This window comes from Labrus mixtus, chromosome 10 (assembly GCF_963584025.1).
Source record: "Labrus mixtus chromosome 10, fLabMix1.1, whole genome shotgun sequence".
NCBI lineage: Eukaryota > Metazoa > Chordata > Actinopteri > Labriformes > Labridae > Labrus > Labrus mixtus.
Genome location: NC_083621.1, coordinates 9670335 through 9691850, shown reverse-complemented (window position 1 = coordinate 9691850; position 21516 = coordinate 9670335). Strand labels below are relative to the sequence as shown.

The window sequence follows — 21516 nt, the reverse complement described above, 5'->3', positions numbered from 1 at the left end:
TGAAAATAAAGTCTATAATGAAGTGTCAAACTAGTAAAAGCTCAAGGAGAAAAGTAACAGCTAGATTAAAAAAGTGAAGTGACAGCGCCACCCAGTGGTAATTCCATAAGATATTGAAAACTTCCTCTTATAGGAATAACATGGTTTTTCCCCCTAATTTCCACCAAATGAACAGTTCCTCCACTTTTGTACTTTAACAGAATCCAAAACACACAAACATTTTTAAATTCAAACGATGAAAACACAAATTATGTTGCTTTGATTTCAATCTTTATTGAATAATTGGTGTGACTACAGGCATTGCTCTTTATCCATAAACTGAACATGTGTTTAAAATTGATGTATATGAATCATGTGAATAATTGTTAGTTCATCAAATTCCTGATTTGTATACACATCTCAATCTTAACAGTAGTTATTTCAAAGTGAATATCGTTTTGTTACAGATCAAGTGAAATTTAACTGACACCTCCCTTCATAAAAGTAGGTCATTGTTGATGTTTGGAATATGTGCAGGATATATATTCCTGATAAAACGATGTCTGTGTCTGAGTTCTTGATTGAGATTGAGATCTCTTAATGTCTCTGCCTTCTCTCATAGGTTTCTATCTATGTCCCCCCCGTATGGCTATCCAGGTGAGCTCGTGCATTACGCAGCATCTCCATATACAGTCTGTTGTTTTCCCTGAAACATAACCACAACAAAGAGTTAATCAATAAAAAAAATGCTTTGTAATGAAGGTTTTAAAAGCAAGTTGTATCACCAGGTAAAGAAAGACTTCTCAGTTTAGGCACAAAAGCAGTTTCAGAAGCAGCAAATTTATTGAGCTTAAATTTTTAATCTAAATATTTCAGTAATATATATATATATATATATATATATATATATATTTGATATACACTAAAGGTGTACTGTTTTTTTTAATGAAAAAATGTCCACCAGTTGGCAGATGCTTTGCTGCCGAAGTTTTCACTCACGTAGCCACAGAGCGGTCAAACATCAGGTGACTCATGTCCATGTAGTACTGAGCGTCTGTTCGTATGGCTGTCCAATACTCGTTTGCCTTATGAAGAGAGATATTTGGTAAAAGAAATGCCTCCTGATCAAATGTCTCTGACTGTACATAACGCTCAAACAGTGCAGTGTTACCTGCTCCTGAATGGTGTAGCCCCACTGATTCTGGGGGTGGTGTGGATCCCAGTATCCTGACTGTCTCTTCAGCCTGATGAAACGCTTTGCATCCTCCTCCTTCACAAACGGGGCGGCTAAAACCCCTGAACAGACTCAATTGTTATGGGATGTTTGTAGATGATGTAAATGCAGGGTAAATGTATATTTATTTTAGGTAACCAAACTGAATTACTCTGTTTTGGTGTGTTTAACAGTAACAGTGTTACTTGATCTAAAGTAATCAACATAATAAAGCATCCATTAGCCAGTACTGACTCAGGGAAATGTCTGACTCACCACTCAGAAAAGCCAAAAGGATCACAAACCGCATGCCTATAAAAGGTCAAATGAATGTTGTGACTTTAAGTTGTAATAGTAAGAACATTCATGAATGATACAGCAACAAAACACATGTATTTATATAGAAAGGTTAAGCAATTGATCCTCTAGCTATTTGCATTGATTTTAGCTCAATTAATGAGTAATGTTTATGAAGAGTATCAGAAAGGAGACTCACCTGCAGTGTGAGCAGTGAACTGTTGACCAGCTGAATGTCTCCACAGCTCGGAATCTCTCATCCAAATGTTGGAGTGAACAAGAGCGTTTTTCACTGATTTTGACCGTGAACCAGGAGAGGAATGAAAGGAGCCATGCATCAGGCCAGCTTCTCAAGAAGCTTCTGTTTCCAGCCAGAGCTCTCAGACCGTCAAAACACACACACTCACACCACAAGCTCTCAGACTCAGCACAAAGACAACCTTGTCTTGTTGTATACTGACTCAATGTAAAAAAAAAAAAAAGATGAACAAATGCAAGCATCATTTTTCCAGTCAATATTTTTTTTGGCAGGTTTAAGTTAAAATCATGCAGAAATAACTTTTATAATAAAATAAATATATATGGCATATATATATGGCAAGAGATGTTTAAAACAAATAAGCCTTTATCCTCTTTCAGTTTCCTTTTGGCCTTTTTTTTAGGTTTCTGTTATAAGGTGTTTGTTTGTACATTTTTTTAATGTATACACAACATGCTTATTTAAAAATTTGATTTGTTGTCTATTCCCTTTTTTTTTTTTTTTTTTCAGAAAACCTTTCCCTGCAAAAATTATATTGTTGTGGTAATTATGACCTCTAACTCATTGACAACATATTGCCAACCTCTAATAGTTAAATTGTTTAAACACAGAAACACGTTGCAGTCAAACAGACATGATCTTGATTATAATTTTTTATGTGTTTTGTGGTCATCAAGGAAATAGGAACATGTGATAGAATTTGCAATCATTTCATGTACTTCCACATTTCTTCCACTGGGTGGGGTCCAACCATAGGTTTATCTGGTCCGAGGTGAATAGTAGTCAATAGTTCTACATCAGATGTGTGAGACATAAAGGACTAAAAAATATGCTTTTGTTTTTACAGAAAGCTGTGAGAATCCATGATTGACTGAATGCAGAAGAAAGCAGACTATTTGAAAAACAAAGATGCATGATTATGTAAGTACAGTATGGTGCGTTAAACATGGATATTTAATCAGGTGTAAAAGTGTGAAAACATTTATTAATCCAAAGTGTGACTAGAGTAAAAAATACATTTAAATTTGAGCGAACATCTATTAACTGGTGTTATGGGTACCAGAGGAAGAGCTTTCTCAGGACAAGAAGTACTCCACGATGTGGGCAGATATTCTCAAATGTGTTTAGTACTGGAGTACAGAAAATCCTATGTCAATAGTTGTTTTTGGACAGTTTTCACACATAATTCTGCAACATCCGAAATACATAAAATACAAGCCCACATGAAAATACAGATTCAAAATTACACACACAAACCTTGGGTAGCTCTGGGACCTTTGTGCTCACTCCCACAGCAAAAAGCTATGCACACATCAAAGGTACAGACAAACTAAAACTAATCCGACCCCATTCTATCACACACACACACACGCGCACGCACGCACGCGCACACACACACACACACACACACACACACACACACACACACACACACACACACACACACACACACACACACACACACACACACACACACACACACACACATATATATGCACACATATGCACCCTGCTGGGACATGTCAACATTTGAAATATTTGATTCAGAAACAGGGATTTGGGGTGAGGAAGATGTTTAACAGGATTGAATATTCTAACTCAACTTTTTTGTCATTTTTGAACAAGTGTCAGTCAGAGCAAGGAGAAAGTCAGCATGGCATTGCTGAATTGATCTGTTTTAGCTTTTGCTGATGAAGTGGTGTTCACATGGATCAATATATCATAGCACTCACTATTTTGTCTGTCACAATCCTTTGGTTAAAGTTTTGCTTTAAGAAGCAGAAGTAGCCAACAGGGAAACAAAGGTAGGGCCACAACTTTAAGTCCATTTAGCAGAATGCTTCTCATTCATAAAAAATTTAGAATTAACAGCCCCCTCTGCTCTCTGCACCATTTCTCCTGCTCAGCCTTTTCTCCAGGGAATTATCACCACGTATCAGGATCACTGCATTAAACCACGCTTAACAATGTATAAGATTCACTGTGTCCTTATTCAGAGATGGATGATGAACTTCAGGTTCATATTCTAACAAACCCAACAGCTGAAGACTTCCTGACATTACCTTATCGATTGTGCTGCCTCCGAATCATTATTTTCTTTTTTTGCTTTGATGCTTCATCCAATAGACTGAGAGTTCAAAGTTTAAAATGGTGAGTTTAAAGCAACCAGTTTTAAATCAGTGTGTCGTTGGTGAGGTTCTGCATTTTTTCTGCAGAAGTTCACTGACGTTTGACACCAGGAGATGCAAACACAGAATCAATACATTTACTTACTGTAAGCATATTGAAACATCTTAGAGGGATTATAATTAAATACAACAAAAATGAATGAGATCATTTTCAAGATAATGACGACAAAGTTTTATACTTCAAACAGCAAAACTCAAAACACTTTTTTTGAGTTTGGAAACTGTTCAGATATTTTGTCTTGTTAAAGGTTTTGTTTTGTCAAATGGGGTGAAACTTTCGCCAACACTTCTAAAGAAAGAGAGATCCAAGAGTTTAGAAATAGATAGATAGATAGATACTTTATTGATCCCAAGGGAAATTCAAAAAATTGCTGGACAGAAATAGCCTGTCTGTGTGGTTTATAAAATATACTGATGTTTTAAGACCAAGAACCAAATTCACATTTCATTTGGTGGATATGTCTTCTTAATTCTACTGCTGAAATAAATAAAAAGTATTTATTTTTATTTTCTTATTAAATAGCTTTGAATAATTAATATGTGTGCTGCTGTTGGGTTCAGCTCTTAAATTGTTTCAAGATTTAAGAAAACTGAGTTTTTAGAATAGTGCTGGCTCAATATGGTTCCCTTGGTGAAATAAGGATTAGCATAATGTCGCAGAGTCCTCAATGGCTAAGTTTGCCCAGTGAGAGCAGATACAAGGAAAGGTTGTGAGCAGAGAATTCACTGAGCTTCTGATACGGCATTCTACACCAAATCACATCTCAGAGCATAAATCTCTGATGGAGCTCCACAAGACATGTCGGGGTACTAAAAAAAGCAAGACCAGGTCTTATAATATTGGCACAAGACTTCTACGGTGATACGACCCTGTTTCATTGAGAGGAAGAGAAGAAGAAAATAGGAGGAATTGAGAACATTCGCAGAGTTGTTGCAGTGTTCCTCCTCATCGCTCCACTGATCCTATTTCCTACTGGAATTATTTATGGACTGGGAGAAATAGGTCATTTGATTATGAGCCATGCTGGCACAAAAAGGTGACAAATATGACAAAAAGGCAGTTGATGAACCTCTTTGTGACATCCAGAAGTAGGAAATTGCAGTGCGGTACACACATCATATTCAAGGATGATAGTCTACAGCTGTGGAAGAAGGAGGGTTGGTTAATGATCTGCACACACTTATGGAGGCAGAGTTCCTGTCCAGGTCGAGTCAAGGACTACGATCAACTGTGAGATGAGTCTATTTGTGTTTTAATCTGAAACAGTGTCAGACGGTATTGGATTGTGGGGTGAAGTTCAATGACCTTCAATTGTGCCTTCTTCCACATGATGAATTAAAGTCATAATTCTACATTGCTCTGTTTTTTTCTTTTGTTTCTTTTGTTTTTTGGAGGCTTCAGGTTTAACAGTTATCATCACACACTTTGTTATCCGTAAATTCTGTGTAAAGTCCACACCTGCCCCTACGTTGAAACTTAAGATGTGACATTGTTTGGTTGCATAACTGCCACTAAGTGCCCTTAGTCAACAAACAGCAATGAAAATGCACGAGAAATATGACAAAGCATAATGATTAGATGGTAACTAAAGTCTACACCCTGCACGTACAGCTAGTGTATTATAACAACAGTGATATCAAGTGGTGGAATCATGAACTACAACATAAGGTAATAAAGGTAATTTAACATGTATCATTGGCCAGATGAAATTATCTGCGGCTACGCTCTTGGTGAAATTAAGGGGGAGTACAAATCAAAGTCATCATACATTTTAAGGACACTGCTGACACCAAACAGCCAGTGAAACTCTTTACACTTCCTCATCCCCAAGTTATCCCACCTTAAAAAAACTTCTAAACCATGACAACCGTTTTTTTTTACACAAGACTTCACAACTACCAATGATGAGGTCATACATGTCATTATCACGATTATAGCCCAAAGGGCAGACATAGGGTTTCGGGACCCCTCTGCCCCTAAAATCAACGTTTCATGGAGAACAATATTCATCAAGACATCAGAGACACAACATAACGCATAAGTCACACATAAAAACAAACAACTTGGCGAAGCGAAAGAAGAATGAAAAAGCTGATGGAATATGAGACAGAGGAAAAGTTTGTCGAGCTCTGGCAACAACCGTTTTTTGTTTACAGTGTTTTTTTCTGGGTGTCGTCTAGTTCAGCCCTTCTTCACCACGTCGATCGATAGGCGTAAGGTTTAAGTTGTAACATCTGCCTACATTGGAACTATCTCAGCTGGTTGAACATTTTAAGTGTTAGCAGTTTGTTAACTTAAACAAACTGGGCTACATTTAAATGTACCCCGAGTTGTTGCAACCCAGTGCAGGTGCAGTTCAGTGGACTGTAGATTAAGGGCTACAAAAGAAACCCATAACGGCGCTGACACTGAACCTAAAGCTGAGTACCTACACCAAAAGCGAAAATAATATTTGCGTCGCGTGATCGCGCGAATGTCATCCTGTTGATCAAATTTATTGAAGCGAATTTTCGCCCGTCTGACCCTGAAGTCAGAAGCAAGCTGAGGGGGAGGGGTTTGTCACCTAGATACCAATGTTTGTTTGGGCCTCCTTCTCCTATAATCAGCCACAACTGTTATCACTGCCTTTTACCTGCTGACCGAAGTCAGACAAGTTGTAGATTCAAACACCGTCATCTCTGTGTTTACAACGTACTTTGGCGCAGCTCTGTGAATATCACTGTTTTCTTCAGGAACTGCAATTACGGCTGCTCAGACTTGTGCAGCTCCAGAAGTTTCTCCTCCATTCCTGACGTCAGCCTTGCCATCGTCTTCTGTCAATGATGATTGGCTGTCGCGTCAAGGCATCAAGCGAATTTGTCGCTGAAGTTGAATATTTTGAACTCACGCGAAGCCGCGGTGGACGCAAATTTGGCGTACCTCGTGCGACATTTGGTGTCTATTTCGTTGCGCGACGAGTCCATTGTGCCACACCACGCGATTTGCGTCACTCCATTGACTTTCTATGTACTTTTGTAGCGTTTGGTGTGTACACAGCATATAGAGAAAAGTTTTAGCCTAAAAACTAAACAATGAGCTAAAAGAAAATGAAAAGCTTTCCAGTGCTGAGGAGTACTAGCCTAGATTCATTTTTTTTAAATATCATTGGGTGACTTAAAAGCAAATCTGGCTTCTTTTCTGGGAGCCCTTGTTATTCTAAAGGCGTTGAATAAATATAGAAAAACTCAATTATTTTTAAACAACTTGAGGTTTGTTAAATAATGAATCAGCCTTCAGTAGAAAACTTTGGCCCTGCACTTATTTTGAATTATTGGAAGCTTTCAAACAGTTTGCTCTTCCTTAAGTCATCCTGTCACAGCAGATGTTTTACCCCCCTCTTATTTTTTTTTATCAGTCTGTTACACACCTACTGACTTTATAAAGTTACTAGAGATTAATAATCATACGGCATTAGGCTACTGCTTAGTCATATCCAAGAAATTTAACTGAACATTTTCGGAAAAGTGATTGGAGTACTTTGGAATTCAGACAAAACAATTCAAATCAAACAAAAGTAAGCTAGGTCACAGCCTGGCAGGCAACTGAATTAAAAACATGAATTGAACAAGGTCTATATAAATAAAATAAAAACCTGAATATGCTTGAAACTTTTGTGTAGTTATTGTCATGACTTTGTTTACCTGCGAAGTTGCACGCAGCCATATTTCTTGTGAACTCCCGCTCGGTAAGCGCGTCCTCGTTCAGCTCTGAGCTCTGCGTGAGGGAATGTGATTAACGTGAACGCGCCAATCTCAACTCCACACTCATTCTGGTCCGTAAATCCCCCTTTTTCTCTATCACACACACTGTCTGCCTCTTCGTCTATCTTCAGTCTCATGTTCGAACCACCGACAAGCCGGAGCAGATCTAACCGGTACTGAGAGCTCGCTGCCGGGGGCAGGCAGAGTCCACTCAGCGGTTCCAGGATGCGGTACTTCAAGTTTTGGGGACCATGTTCGGTTGGATTTTATATTTGTGCTACCATGCTTTTCAAAGGTAGGTATTTTTAGGTCTAAACCTAATAAGGTTGTTGGTTTTTTCTTTAAAAACAGCTTCCTATAGGGAGTGTAGGGATCTTTCAATAGCCTATAAGTTGGCCTAAGTCCATAAAATGCGGATGATATTGAATGAAAATCGCCAAGATTCGTGCAGAGGTTTTGTCAAAAGAAGTGAGCTATTGGCTTTTATCTGTTGCTCTCAAAGCAACTTGCTCTGCTGTCTGCTTTGTAAAAGCTTTTTTTCCCCTTTGACTATCCAGCTTGTTCTTATGCATTTCAAACAAGTGAAATACAAAGGCAAGATTTAAATCTGAATTAAATTGATGGAAATGTATGCTGCTTTTGTTTTGCTCAGTGGACTGAATCATGGTAGTTTGTTTTCTGTAGCCACCAGATAATTTTTTTTTACTACAATTCAAAATCACTGGCTCCTGAATCTTCAAAATGACAAATGCAAGTTAATCTAATCGGCATCAGTTATCTTCCAACATGTTCTTCTCTTCAGTTCTGTTAATTTTACGACCAACCAGTTTGTGTACCATGGTAAACAGCTGATTTAATCCTTAAATAGTTATTTTTAAACATGTGTGCACCACTGCCTGCTTATAGTGGGCATTGTTTTTGCTATTTGTGTGCAATGAGATGTGCATGCTGGAGTATAATTCTCTGGTGTAAGCTCTATCCCATCATCAACATTACCATCAGCTTCTGTAACATCTGGGCTGTGTAGTCTGTGACACAGCAGCTTTGCTGAAGAGCTGCTTTCAATCCCTCTTATGTTTTGTGTATTTATTTTTGTGTAAACTGCCTTCAACTGTCCTCATCTCAGTCTGGTCAGTTATCTTTTGGGAATCAAGGAGAAGGGGGCTGAAATGACAGCAGGTTTTCTTCTTAGTCTTTGAGCCCGGGAAGTCCGGAAGAAGCAGCTGCATGAAGGCATTGTATCCAATTCAAGGCAAAATCTGTATTTCATTGCCAGTCTTTAAAAGTATATTACGAATTTGCAATTTTAGCTAAATTGTAACTGGGCAAGCTGATCTCCTCTGGAAATTGACAATGTTGTTATGGTTTTACTAAAAAAATAAAATAAAAAAAAAGGCTCAACTGCCCCATATTTAAGTGCACCAAAATTAGTGTGTATTTAATTTCTGACCTTCACTCAGAGGATCAGAGACAATAGTCAGAGTGAAATAGCCTGGCACAGATGCTATAATAATATCTGCTTGATTACATTGCAACGCCTCATCTAGTTCACTATGGCTCCTTTATTTTATTTTATTGTATTTCTTTTACTCTTACAGACATTCTCGATGCCTGCCTCTTGGTTTTCCATGCTCAGCAATACTTACAACCTTCCCAGACTCTATGCTCTTTAATCATGAAATTGATGTATAAATGGACTTTTCATGCCCTAGTTAAGCATTTGAGTCAGCTATAAGTGCTGCTGTTGGGCTACATTTAAATGACCTTAAGGTTCAAACTGAGAAGCTGAACTTTGATGCCTGAAGTTTCTCATTTTACCGTTCCTGCTCACCTGTGGAGCTTTCTTCAGTTTGAGGCTTTCAAAAGCAACACACGTCATAGTGGACTGGTGAACAATGGTAGAAGATGTGTTGGCCAAGCAGTTTGTGTTGCATGATGGAGAAGGTCTTAGCTCCTGGATTAGGATTAAAAAATTCCAGTGGTTTAAGGGCTCTGGACTCTCTACCATAGATTATAAAGCTCTCCCATAGGATTCCATACATCTGAAACCCCATTAACACACAACACCATACGCTCAGATCTCCGCTCACCACTGTCGAGTCAACAAGATGCTGGAAAAGATGGGTTGATGGATGGGTCCATGTCTGTTCAATAAGCATCTCTAGTGCATACACGCACACACACACACACACACACGCACACACACACACACACACAGAGTGGTAACGAACATGTGTACATGCACATCATCACCTTTCTTCTTCCAGTAAAATGCACTGAAAACATAGTTGCGGAAAGAAGTAAAAAAAAACATCTGTTAGAGAAAGTGCAGAAGGTTGAAAGTGGCTCGTATAAAACTGCTTCAGTATTAAATATGTCCCTCTGGTCTTCTTTACTGTCCCTCATCTGTCTCTATTCAGTCTCCCTCATGTCTCCTTCACACAACCTCTCCTTACCATCATTTTACATTTGACTTTCTGTCAATAACACGCTGCCCTTCTCTTTTCTTTCTTTCTTTCTTTCGTCTATTAAAGTAGCTGCAGATTTTAGAGGCCCCGATTTACATTTTGTGTCGCCAGCTAGAATTGGGTTTGAAGCTTCACAGCATGAACAACGCAACTAAAAGCCAACATAACACTCCATTTCCATTTTAAAGGGCCCAGAATTATAAAACGAGATGTTTTGACATCAAACAATAGTCAACATGCAGAAATCAAATGAACTCACCTGACACTACAGCATCACAACTTAATGAACGGAAATATAAAGGTTTCAGCTTCACTGTTATTTCCTCGCAACTTATCCTTAGAAGAGTCTCGCAATTGGTAGAGTTTACGTCTTATTTTGTATTAGGGATGCTTTGTTGCTTTATTCGGGTACCTTAATGCCAAATGAATGACCTTCTTTTCCCTCCTCTAACCCATTTCTCTTACTTCTCCCTGCCCCTCTTTTACAACCTGTCTCCCTCATTTTTGTGTCTCCTGTCATCGCTGAATCTGTCTTCCTCTCTCCAGCACTACCTAGATGTGTGTTTTGAAGCAGTTTAGGCCTTAAGCCAGCCACCTTGGTTAAGATGTAGGTTTTATAGCTGCTGAACATCTGGGTGCTTCACTACTGACCTCCCCTGACTCATCTCGTTCTAAATGATTGATGGTGAAATAATGAGGTACTTAACCAATGAAGAAATGACCCTGATTTTAATCAATGCACACTGGGTTGGTTTAAAGAGGTGTGTGTCAACGATGCACACACAGAATGGGTGGATGCATACACTGACACATCCATGCACAGTGACTCTGGAGCTAATACAAGTATCCTGGTTGATTTATAGTCTTTTGAAGGACACTTGTTTCTCTTAAGCTCAAATACAAAGCAAACTTCTTTTTTTTTTTACAAAAACATGTATGCACACACACATACAGTACTGTAGACAGAATCTTTGATGCAGCCCACCAGGCTTATTATTTTTTCCTCTTTGGGTGTTTTTCTTTCTGACAGTTTAATGGCAGGTTTCAGGGTCTAGACTATGATCTACAGTGTAGATTGATGGTCTCTGTTGAGGTGGACACCCGCGTACAGGTTTGAGAAAGACAGTGGCACAATTTATATCTGGCAAAGACTTTTTGACCTGATAATAAGAGGTTGTCCCCCATGGTCCAGAGTGTCTGATTTATGGCTGTTGTTTGTTATATCATTTATATCTGCTGGATTTTTGCTTGATGCATTGCAAATTAAATCACAGCATTGGCACATGTTGTACCTCTTTGTTGTATCTACTGATTGAGAAATTAGAAAAAAAAACAATCCTAGTCAGAGATCACTTTTCATGCAAGAACTACTAAATAAGTGTTTGATATAAATCAAAACTACTTTCCCTGAGTTTATAACTGTTGTTGTAGCTTGCCATAAAGTCCCACTGTATAGACAGCAGATATCGCACAGCTTCACACAAGTTATCATGATTGTTTGGCCTGGACATCTCGCTCCTTCCACATCATTATTAGATTTTGTGAAGGCAATTCGATTTGTTTGAATTTTTCCGTTTCCCTTGCACACTCAAACACACTCAAACACAAGATATTTGCACCGAAATGGCTGTAGATGTGTCGCATTTGTGGTGGTGTCGACTGTGCAGACCCTTAGGGAGCGGGCATCTGTCAGCTGTTTCTTTGTGCAGTGCTATCCCGCTTCAGGTTCATAACTCTGGACACCCTGTCCCGAAGCATTCAGGTACCAGAGCCCTGTTATGTTTTAAACTAAATAGGACATTTGGATATTTACGTTACTTTTTCAGCAACTAAAGGCATGTTTGCTAGCATATGATATCAGGCATATATCATATGAGTAATCAGGGCTTTGTGTCATGGATCTGAATTTTATTTTTGCATTTGTGTTTTTTTCCCCATAGGGATTAGAATCAAAAGACAGAGCTCGCTGTCTCATGTCGATTCATGTTAAATTGAACTGAAGTGGATTACTTGTATTTATCAAAGTGTTTTACCCATATTCCTATCTTCCTGAAAGTTTTTTTCCCCCGCAGCCCTCTCGCTGTTAATTCCTCAGGCTTCATGTTACATCATTGAGGACCTGAGGGATCTCAGCCACATTAAAGGCCCCATGTTAATCCTGACTACAGACAAGTCTAGCTGGCAAGAAAGTTTGTCACACTGTTCAAATAAAGCCAGCTAAATGTAGACCTTAGATTTTATGATTAGAAACTTTTGGTAAGCATCAAACACCATGAATATGATAGGCGAGACAAATATTAATCAAGAAGAAAACAATTTTAAAGGTAATCTGACAAATATAATTATATGTTTTCATAGAAGTGCAAAAGTGGACGCAAACACAGGACCACTCATACAACTACTTTTGTACTTTACACCATTTTAGCCAGATGTTGCCACACACCTAGGGCTGGGAAATATGACTAACAATGTTATTACACTAAAAAATGTCATATCCGTTGATATTGATAATTATCACGATGAATGTCAAATCATTTACTTCTGATTTTTGCTTCTGAGTGAAAGTTGATTTAATTGTGGTTGAATTATTCTTTATTGTTAGAGCATGGCAAACTATAAGCTCAGTGCACGGTGCTGGAAAACGCTGGTATAACAGTTCGATGCTGGGGAGTTACACTTACTGGCCCGGTGCTTGCTGAGGGTCCAATGGGACGTTTGGTAATTTCTTTCTTTCGATGCGTTCTAACGGGTGATACTGTTTCAAATTGTGGAAATGGTTTGTGGTGTTGCCCGTTTTAGCTGCACTTGTCTTTGGCACAGTTTACAGAGCTGCTCTGTTTTTTGTTGGACTGTAAAAAGCCAAAATATCTCCAAACTCCTGAAGTGAGAGGGGCCTTTATTGTCGTCTTTTCGACAATGTTTTCTGCTGCTTGAAGCAGTGTCACCATCGCTCATTTCGACGTGTGTTTCCATTTCGCTCCAAACGTCTACAAGTCTGTCCACCCATATCCCTGCCACATGATTGGCTGTTTGATGTCTTTTTGTCTTCTCTTTCTGTCGGGTGGCAACCAGCATTTAAGACACGTTAGCATTAGCGCCCTCCTTTCCCAGTGTTTGGGTGGTGTAATTACAGGTCATCAAACTATTATTGATCATTTGTTATATTTACATTAAGAACAGTCACAAGATGATATTTTAACACTATTTCTCAGATCTGGATTTTTTAGATCAGCAAAAAGAGATAAAGATATTTATCATAAAACTTTTCTTCCTCTCAGCTAGCCATGAGTCAATCAGTGCATTTTAACAGCACTTCAAATCAAAATGCATCTCCATGCATATTAACAGCGAATCACATGATCAATTTTTGTTGCTTTGCTATGAAAATGGTAACACAGCAGTTAGATAAACCTAAATTTTCTTTTTATTTAGAAAGTGCTTTTGAAAATCTGAGAACAACAGACTATTAAATAAGAAGCTGCATCGTTCCAATAACAGTGTTTATAACCCCAATCAGGGACATTGACTTTACAAACAAAACCTGTGAATGACAAGTTTGCGCTTAGAAAACTTTTTTTGTGATCTATTTTTCTCATATGAGTTTTGATAGTTTTGATACAAGTAACACACACCCAGTTCATGTAATTGATGTGTTTGTCTGCACTGGCTGCATGCAGCGTTTATGAGTCAGACAAAACAATAATGCATTCAATATGTGCATAAAAAACAGGATGGGGGACAAACAATGGACAAATAACTTAATGTGAATCAAAGACGTCTGTAAAGTAGTGAAGGTTATGTGCCATGGAAATTATATTTAGCTTTTTCAAATGATGAAGAAAATGAATAAAAATCTGCCATTGGCAAATTTTCAATCATTAAATAGTCTTTAAAAAAAAAAAGAGATGATTGGTGACATCATTTTTAGATTCCTCGAAAGCATAATAGTGATAAAACCCTCTCTTACATGATAATAGATGACCTTATCTGCATAAGTATGCTAGATTATCATGGCAGAACGAGACTGAAGAACAAACCCATGATCATTACTCTACATGCTTTCATCCTAATAGCTGTGTGTGTGTATGTGTCTGTGTATGTGTGTGCAGCTTAGCCTGGGTGGGTTTAGCTGGGCTCATCAGAGGCACTAAAACACCCTGATGTAAGAGGTGGTCATTTAGTGCTCCGCCAAAAATAGCAGTCCTGTTAGTTTTTTGGTTCTGTGTCTGTTGGTTGTGTGTGTGTGTAATGAAGAGTGAGTGAGAATGTGTCCCCCAGACCGTCTGTGTTTAGATAGCCTGTGTCTGATGGCTGTTTGGAAACCTCATCTGAACGCATTGACCCAAAAAAAGATATTCAGATGGGACAGAATTGCCTAGCTGAGTTTGTGTGTTTGTGTGAGAGAGACAGAGAGAGAGAGAATGTGATGGTGTTAGAGCGAGAGAAAATGATGATGAGCTTGATTATTTATCAGGAAAAAAATGATGTACATTTTTGGCATCACAGTTCACACTTGTCCTCTACCTTAAAGGACTTTCTATAAAAAAAAATCCCACCCTTTGTTTTGCAGGTGGTGCTAACATACCAGTGACAGCACTGATCATGACCATGCTTTTCAAGCTTTTTGTTTATTTCCTCACAGCCTAATCGGCTTTAGTGTGCGCTCATTTATATATAAGAACAAAAATGCTGAAAGCAGAAAAAGTGAATGCAAATTCAGGACAAGGCGAGAGAGACTGAAAAGACGAAATAGAGGTAAAAAGACAGACGTATAGAGAGTTTTAAAAATACGGATATCACAAGATTTGGCTCGTAAAGGGATAAAGCTGCTCATAGAGATCTGTGCAGTCAAAATGTAGAAGAATGAAAGTAGTAAAACCATCTCCCTCTGTTTATTTCTGAATATCCTCTCCTGTTTACAATCCCACTGTCCATCCGTCTATCTGTCTGTCTCTCCATGCAGTATCTATCTGTTCAAACATTGCGTTGTTGGCTGGTAGATTTATATTCACTCCATTAGCAGAAAGCAGATTAGACTCCCAAGCAAAGGACAGTGCAGCCAAAATGTTGAAGGTTGTACAGAATTATCTCATTCAGTAGGATTTTTGATCCTTAATGTGTGAGAAAAGAAGTTCTTCAAATTGTTACCCAAACAGACATGTCTGTATTTGTTCCAACAATGTTGGCCAACCTGAATGTCCATTTGATTACAAATCGAGACGACTTAAATGATCTTTTTATTAAGTTTCAACATCCATATTTAACAGTCAGAGACTGATATGTTGATATGTTCTTAAAAAGGTCTGTAAAAATGCATGAAAGTTTATCTTAAATTGTTTAGGATTGGATGGAATGAACTTAAACACTCAGTGGAGATAATCCCAAGATTATCCGGGTTGTAAACCTGGATAATCTCAGACAGAGTTTTTTTTTTTTTAAGAAAGAGGCTTGGTGATGGTACACAACAGCCGTGAACGAAAAAGCAGTCTTCAGCAGTCTTCCTTTAATGTTCACATCTGTCACATTTTTACATATGAGCCACATGTCTGAAATGTGATTCCCCATACCTCGCCTAGCACACACTATTGAAATACTTTCTTTCTGCTGATGTTAAGCAGAATCATCCTTATCTCTTATTCTAACAGATTCATGGCTCCAACCAGCTCACCCTGAGAAGTAGTAGTCGCTGTCGTCGGTCTTAATTTTCCCAAACCATGTCCTTGTCCTGATAGTGTCAATTCTTAATGTCTTCCTTTTAATCCTATCAGAAACAGTAGGTATCATTTCAAAAACATACCGGATATTTTTTTTTATGCCTCAAGTATAGGATAGCTCTAAACCTTAACATCAGGGGCTGGAGCCTCTCCAAATATGAAGTGATTCAAACAGGGTGACATATTCTTGGATGCTGCATGGTTGTCTTTCCACCTAGGGCACTTAGCTGAATGCATTAAAGCTGAACACACCAAATTTACATCTTTACTTGTCTCAGATTCTATTTCCTCTTGATTCTTGGTGACAATAAACTGCACAAAGGCTTTCACATTCAATGTTCTTCCAATAAATGTTGAAGTCGAGGAAACCCATCAAGAGAAATTGGTTTGGTCTCAAAGGAGACTGTGAATATTTGCAATATATTCATATTTTTGAGGGGTTCTGCCGAGCTGAAATAAATGATCCCGTAGGGTGCTGCTGCCCTCTGGGTCCCTGAATTGCCCAGAAGCAGTCTGGCTCTGCTTATTTTACCAGAAATAATTCATTATGCAGTAATACTGGAATTTAGGCAGAACCTCAGGGTACTATATCATTGAGCAGTTTTATATCGACATACCAGTGTATACAAAAACACAGGCACATAAAAACCAACATAAGCACGTTACTTGCTTTAAATTGAATTTATTTGAGGGGAAAATTAACACAGAGAAGTCAAAGGAAGGCAAAAACCAATTCTCAATCATGTCTGTCTATATCCTGTGGTATACTGGGTTTATTATATTTATATCCTGAGGTTTCTCGATTTACCGGTCGATCATCGTCCCAACCCTCACCTTTGGTCACGAGCTACGGGTAGTGACGGAAAGAATGAGGTCGTTGAGACAAGCAGCCGAAATGAGTTCCCTCCGGGGAGGTTTTCCGGGCACACCCAACTGAGAGGAGACCCCGGGGTAGACCCAGAATATGCTGGAGGGATTATATAGCCCGTCTAGCCTAGGAACGCCTCGGCATCCCCCAGGAGGAGCTGGAAAACATTGCGGGGGCAAAGGGAAGTCTGGGTTGACGTACTGCACCTGCTACCACCGCGAACCCGACCTTGGAAAAGCGGAAGAAAATGGGTGGATGGTTTGATATATTGAGTTAGTGTTACCTTAAGTCTTACACTTTCCTTTGAATAATTTGACAAAGGCACTTGCATTGGAACATTTTGCACTTACACTCATCAGTACGATGTGCAGAATTTGCAGATTAAAATGTTTACAAAATATACTGTCTACTCTGCATCCTGAAAGTGGTATCTAGAATTTAGTGTAATGCTACTTTTAAATGACCTCTGACAAGATGCTGTTAGTTTGTCTTCGACATTTCTCTCTGTCTGGTCCTGAGCTGAGAGCAAACACGTTTCAGGCTTTATATAAAGTTAAAAAAGCGGGAAAGGCGAACTGTAATAACTTACTCGAAATGCTGGTAACTTACGACTTTATGAATGTTTTGAGGAGTCATCAGTGTATTTAGTTTGGGTGTCAGCTCTTTGATTCAGGCTTCACATCACTGGCTCAGTTACAGATGTCTTACCACATGCCTCTCGGATACACTCGTGCCAACGGTGGTCTTCGCCACAAGTTGCTGAACATTTTGTGCAATAAAAACACTGACCTTTTTTCAGAACTGTCCCTTCACTTCTATTACTTTGCAAAGCCTTGTTTTTTTTTTTTTTGGGGGGGGGGCTCTTTTGTTATTCACCACTTGTCACTTAAATCTTCATTTAATATCAAATCATATTATTCTTTACAGCTGGGTATTTTGCTATAATGTATTTTTTGCTTGTGTATCATTGCAGCACTTACTATCCTGGGTTTGTTTGTGTTAGCATTAAGTTACAGTTCACCAAGTATAAATCACCTTAAAGCAAACACACAGTCTTGATTTAGTTCAGTCATTTTTATTTAGTTTCTGGAATTGCAAAATATAATTGTTTGTCTGTTATCCATACTTACTTTTGTTTGTTCTGTTGTCCAGTTCCCCATGTGGTCCCATGCAGCTAAAGGGGTTGGCCCAGCACTTCCTGGGTATTTATAAGGTTGATGATGTCATCGCTGATATCACTGGGGTAGACCATCTGAAGGGGTTTTGTTTCTGAGAAATGTTTTTTGTCTCATCATTTCTTTCATATGTAAGTTACAGGTCAAATAAAATTTAATTATTTTAAGTTCATTTAATTGAGTAAAAGAGCTGATGTTAATGTAAGGGTTTATTTGTATTTCTTTCCTGTAAGAGAAAAGTGAAACTCCCTATTGGAGTTGTGCTGAACCCAGCTGCGGCCATTTTGTTAATGGGGCGGTCTATAAAACCAGGAGACATTTGTTCGTGCCGGGGAAGAGGTGAGAATGTGCTGCCATCACACGGTCCTTAGTCTGATTTAAGTATGGGGTACTTCAACTTATTTTTCATTGAACTTTTGTTGTTTTATTAAGTTAACACATGTTGGGATACTCACTGTAAATAAATACTCACCTCTGGAAAAAACGTCATCTGCTGAGTTGGCCTTCCTGTCACCTTCTTAGACACTTGTGTCAAACTACTTTACAGTTTGTGCTGCTGTGGTCAAAATAGTTCAACAGCACTGTTGAGAATGGCTTTTGTTCTAAGGGCATTTATCTTGTATCCCTTGTAGATTTGGCTGCAAGACTACTTTTTTTTACTTTGTGGTGACATAGTCTGACTCTTCATGTATTCATAGTTTCTCTATAGCTTCTCACAGCTTCTTGGATAGTTTGCTTTTCTGGGCTCAAAATGACGTTTCCCAACTCTATAGACTTTTCATGAGTTTTCTTGTAAAGGGCTTGACCAATGTTTCAGGGTGTTACAAATGAATGGTTTGTGGTTTTGCCTGTTTACTCATAATTAATCACTCGATAACCCTGTTTATCAGCGACCTTCTCAAAGACCTGAACAAGACCCGCCACTGACCCCTGACATTTCACTGTAATGACCCCTGTGTTCGTCATCACAGGAGACTGATGTAGTATTGATCTACTTTAGCTGCGTATTAATTGCATTTTAACACAAACACCCACGATTGATTTATCTAAACACTTCCTTCATCAAAGCTCAACAGACGTGACGTTTGTCCGTGTTTGTGAGGGTGCAACAATGAAAGGTCAACCTAGCTGCAGTTAAATGGCAATCTAATGGACTCTAAAGGTAGTGAATTATTTGGTTGTCAAAAATGTCACCATGTCCAGGGTTACATGCATCACTTAAAAGCTTCTTATTTAATGTTAATTACTCATGATGTGCCAAAAATGTTTGGTAATTAAAACATTGGTGTGATGGGGTGTGAATCCTGCAACATCTCACAATTCCATTCAATTTTATTCAATTTAAACAGATTCCCTATTCACTATACATTCCCGATCAGTCACAAAGGATTTCATGGATCTACACCAGCCTGCTGTACCCTAAGAAGCTATGTGAAACCTTTGTATCAGCTGATTGCAGTCCTGTAAATACATAGAGGAAAAAATAAACAAAGATAACATTTACTAATGCTTACCTTGCAAAATACTTCAATATGAGTATTATTTGTGGGCTTTAGCCAGCTAACTCGTAATTATCGAGTATACCAGTGAATGACTTATTTGATCACTGATCGAAAGCCTTCATTGTTGACGACATCGTTAGGAGACAGATCTTTTGAATAGACAGATGATGAATCTTGCCGGGTGCGTAAGTCAGCTGTTTTTGGCCATTGTTCCGCTTGTTGGGATGTTTAATTGCTCTCCTAAGATTTGACATAAATTTGATTCCATACCTTTTCCCCTACAGCTTTGTCAACCATGTAGGCTTTAGACTTGTGGTCATGTAAGCAGTTGCAAAATATTTTACTGTAATGAACTTGCCGGAAATGGAATGTGTTTATAATGGAATTAGCTGATCTTTAAAGGAGCTACACTTTTTCTGTGATTTTCGATAACAGTAACGGTATTTATAGCCGCTTCTCGGACCACAAGTACTGCCACAGCCAGCTTGTTTTGATCATCTAAGACTTAAGGTAGCAAGACGTCAGTTTAAACACACCTTCAGCAGGTGGACCCGCTGTAATGGAGACGCAAATTCGCGCTGCACTGGACTCAAGTGACAGCGGGGTCAAGCCGTTTCAGCAGACAGTAAACACTGACGCTCTGACACAGGGTGGAGGAGCCCTGTGGTCAGTGAGCTTGTAGGACCGTTTGGCTCTGCTCTAAAAGTCAGAGCTGTACAAGCTTGTCTTCAATGAGGAGCAGCTGAAAGTCTTGCTGCGTCCGAGACAGTTCAGGAAGTTCATTAGTTTTGTCGGAATAACCGTTCATTACCAAGACTAAGAGCTAGCTAATGTTAGCAGCACACCTGACTAGCTTACAGATTTTCCATTCTTAAAGTGGCTGCTGGTAAGAAATTATTTCACAAACAAAAGCATTTCAAAAAATCAATTTTGGATATTTTAAATTGATCTAATATTGTAGAAACTATAATTAATAATAATTCACTGTCTGATCTGAATCCTTTTTTTCCCCACACCCGTAGTAGTGCATGTAAGTCTTTGTCATCCCTGCTTTAAAGACCGCCTTTCATATCATGTCCTGTTTAAAAAGAAGGTTGACAACACTGAGAGAAAAGTGTGATCAACAAACAACAAATATTCCCCCATCTCCCGCTCTCATCCCCTCCCTCTGTTAGAGTTTGTTTGATGAGGTCTCTCGTTGTGACTGGAAAATGATATCTCTGCAAGCCTCTCATATCAGCTTCATTAGTAAGAAGGTTGTAAAACACTAATGAATGTTTCCCATCATCCCTGGTGTACGCCGCACATGTGTGCCTGCGAATTAAAGTTGGCACAAAGGTTTATTTGATTTGATTATTTAATCCCTTCCAAACACGGTTTTATGAGACGAGCAGTAACAGAGACTGAGCTTTCAATTCTTCTTCACTGATTCCATTAGTTTGATTTTGTCTGTTTGGGCCTCAGTTGACAACTCAAATTAATAAAAAAACAGGAGAGATGCAGAAGGGAGGTCCATGGGATAGAAGCTGTTGATGAGGTTGTAGTTTCATCTGAGTGCATGAGTTTATACAAATTACACTGTGCAAAGATGGACAGATTTATGAATCTGATGCTGTTGTATGGATTGATTGAGATTGTGTGTTTTCCTTGCCAATGCTGTAACAGCCCCTTGGGCACTTGCTTGGGTGTTAATTTAAACAGTTTCATAGACAGAAGAACAAAAAGGAACACAACATAATTCAGTAAAACCCATGCATCCATTAATCCATGTTCCACATAAAATAGATTTAAAGATGGCTGCATGTGTAGGGAGAATAAGGTTGGATGTATTTTTCAGTTAGTGTGACTCATTACAAGCAGTCAGACGGATTCTGCTGCTCAGCAGCTTCTCATGGCTCGTCTGTCTTCAACCTCATGCTCAGTCCCGCAATAACTCTCCTCATTACAGCTTTAATGGGCCAATCAACCCCACGCATGGCCAAAGGCACACTTCTCTACTCCTCATAGCTTAATGCTGGTAACACCTTCTTTCCAATCATCAACCCTTATTTCTCAACCACACATTGCCATCTCTGACAGTCTGTTTTTCACTTTCACGTCCTGTATTGTCT

At 38.8% G+C, this 21516-nt stretch overlaps 2 protein-coding genes across 2 annotated transcripts in view; one reads left to right on the top strand and one right to left on the bottom strand.

The window, feature by feature from the left end:
• Positions 1-548: 548 nt before the first annotated feature.
• LOC132981881 (uncharacterized protein C3orf85-like) lies at positions 549-1806 on the bottom strand. Its single transcript, XM_061047995.1, has 5 exons — positions 1689-1806; positions 1469-1504; positions 1151-1275; positions 979-1064; positions 549-685 (listed from the first exon to the last, which is right to left on the bottom strand). Exons 1-5 carry the CDS (start codon positions 1747-1749, stop codon positions 610-612), a joined length of 384 nt encoding a protein of 127 aa, XP_060903978.1. The 5' UTR covers positions 1750-1806; the 3' UTR covers positions 549-609.
• Positions 1807-7746: 5940 nt separating this feature from the next.
• The window catches only part of chrna8 (cholinergic receptor, nicotinic, alpha 8), a 36594-nt gene continuing 22824 nt past the window's right edge, over positions 7747-21516 (top strand). The window contains exon 1 of the mRNA XM_061047993.1: positions 7747-7973. Within this exon, the coding sequence (XP_060903976.1) occupies positions 7904-7973 (70 nt within the window). The 5' untranslated portion in view covers positions 7747-7903. The remainder of the gene's footprint in view (positions 7974-21516) is intronic.

Coding starts and splice junctions, on each gene's coding strand:
- LOC132981881 (XM_061047995.1), bottom strand. CDS start 1,749: ATGAGAGATTCCGAGCTGTGGAGACATTCAGCTGGTCAACAGTTCACT. Junction 1,505..1,688: donor GTTCACTGCTCACACTGCAG/GTGAGTCTCCTT, acceptor GACCTTTTATAG/GCATGCGGTTTGTGATCCTT. Junction 1,276..1,468: donor CCTTTTGGCTTTTCTGAGTG/GTGAGTCAGACA, acceptor GAGTCTGTTCAG/GGGTTTTAGCCGCCCCGTTT.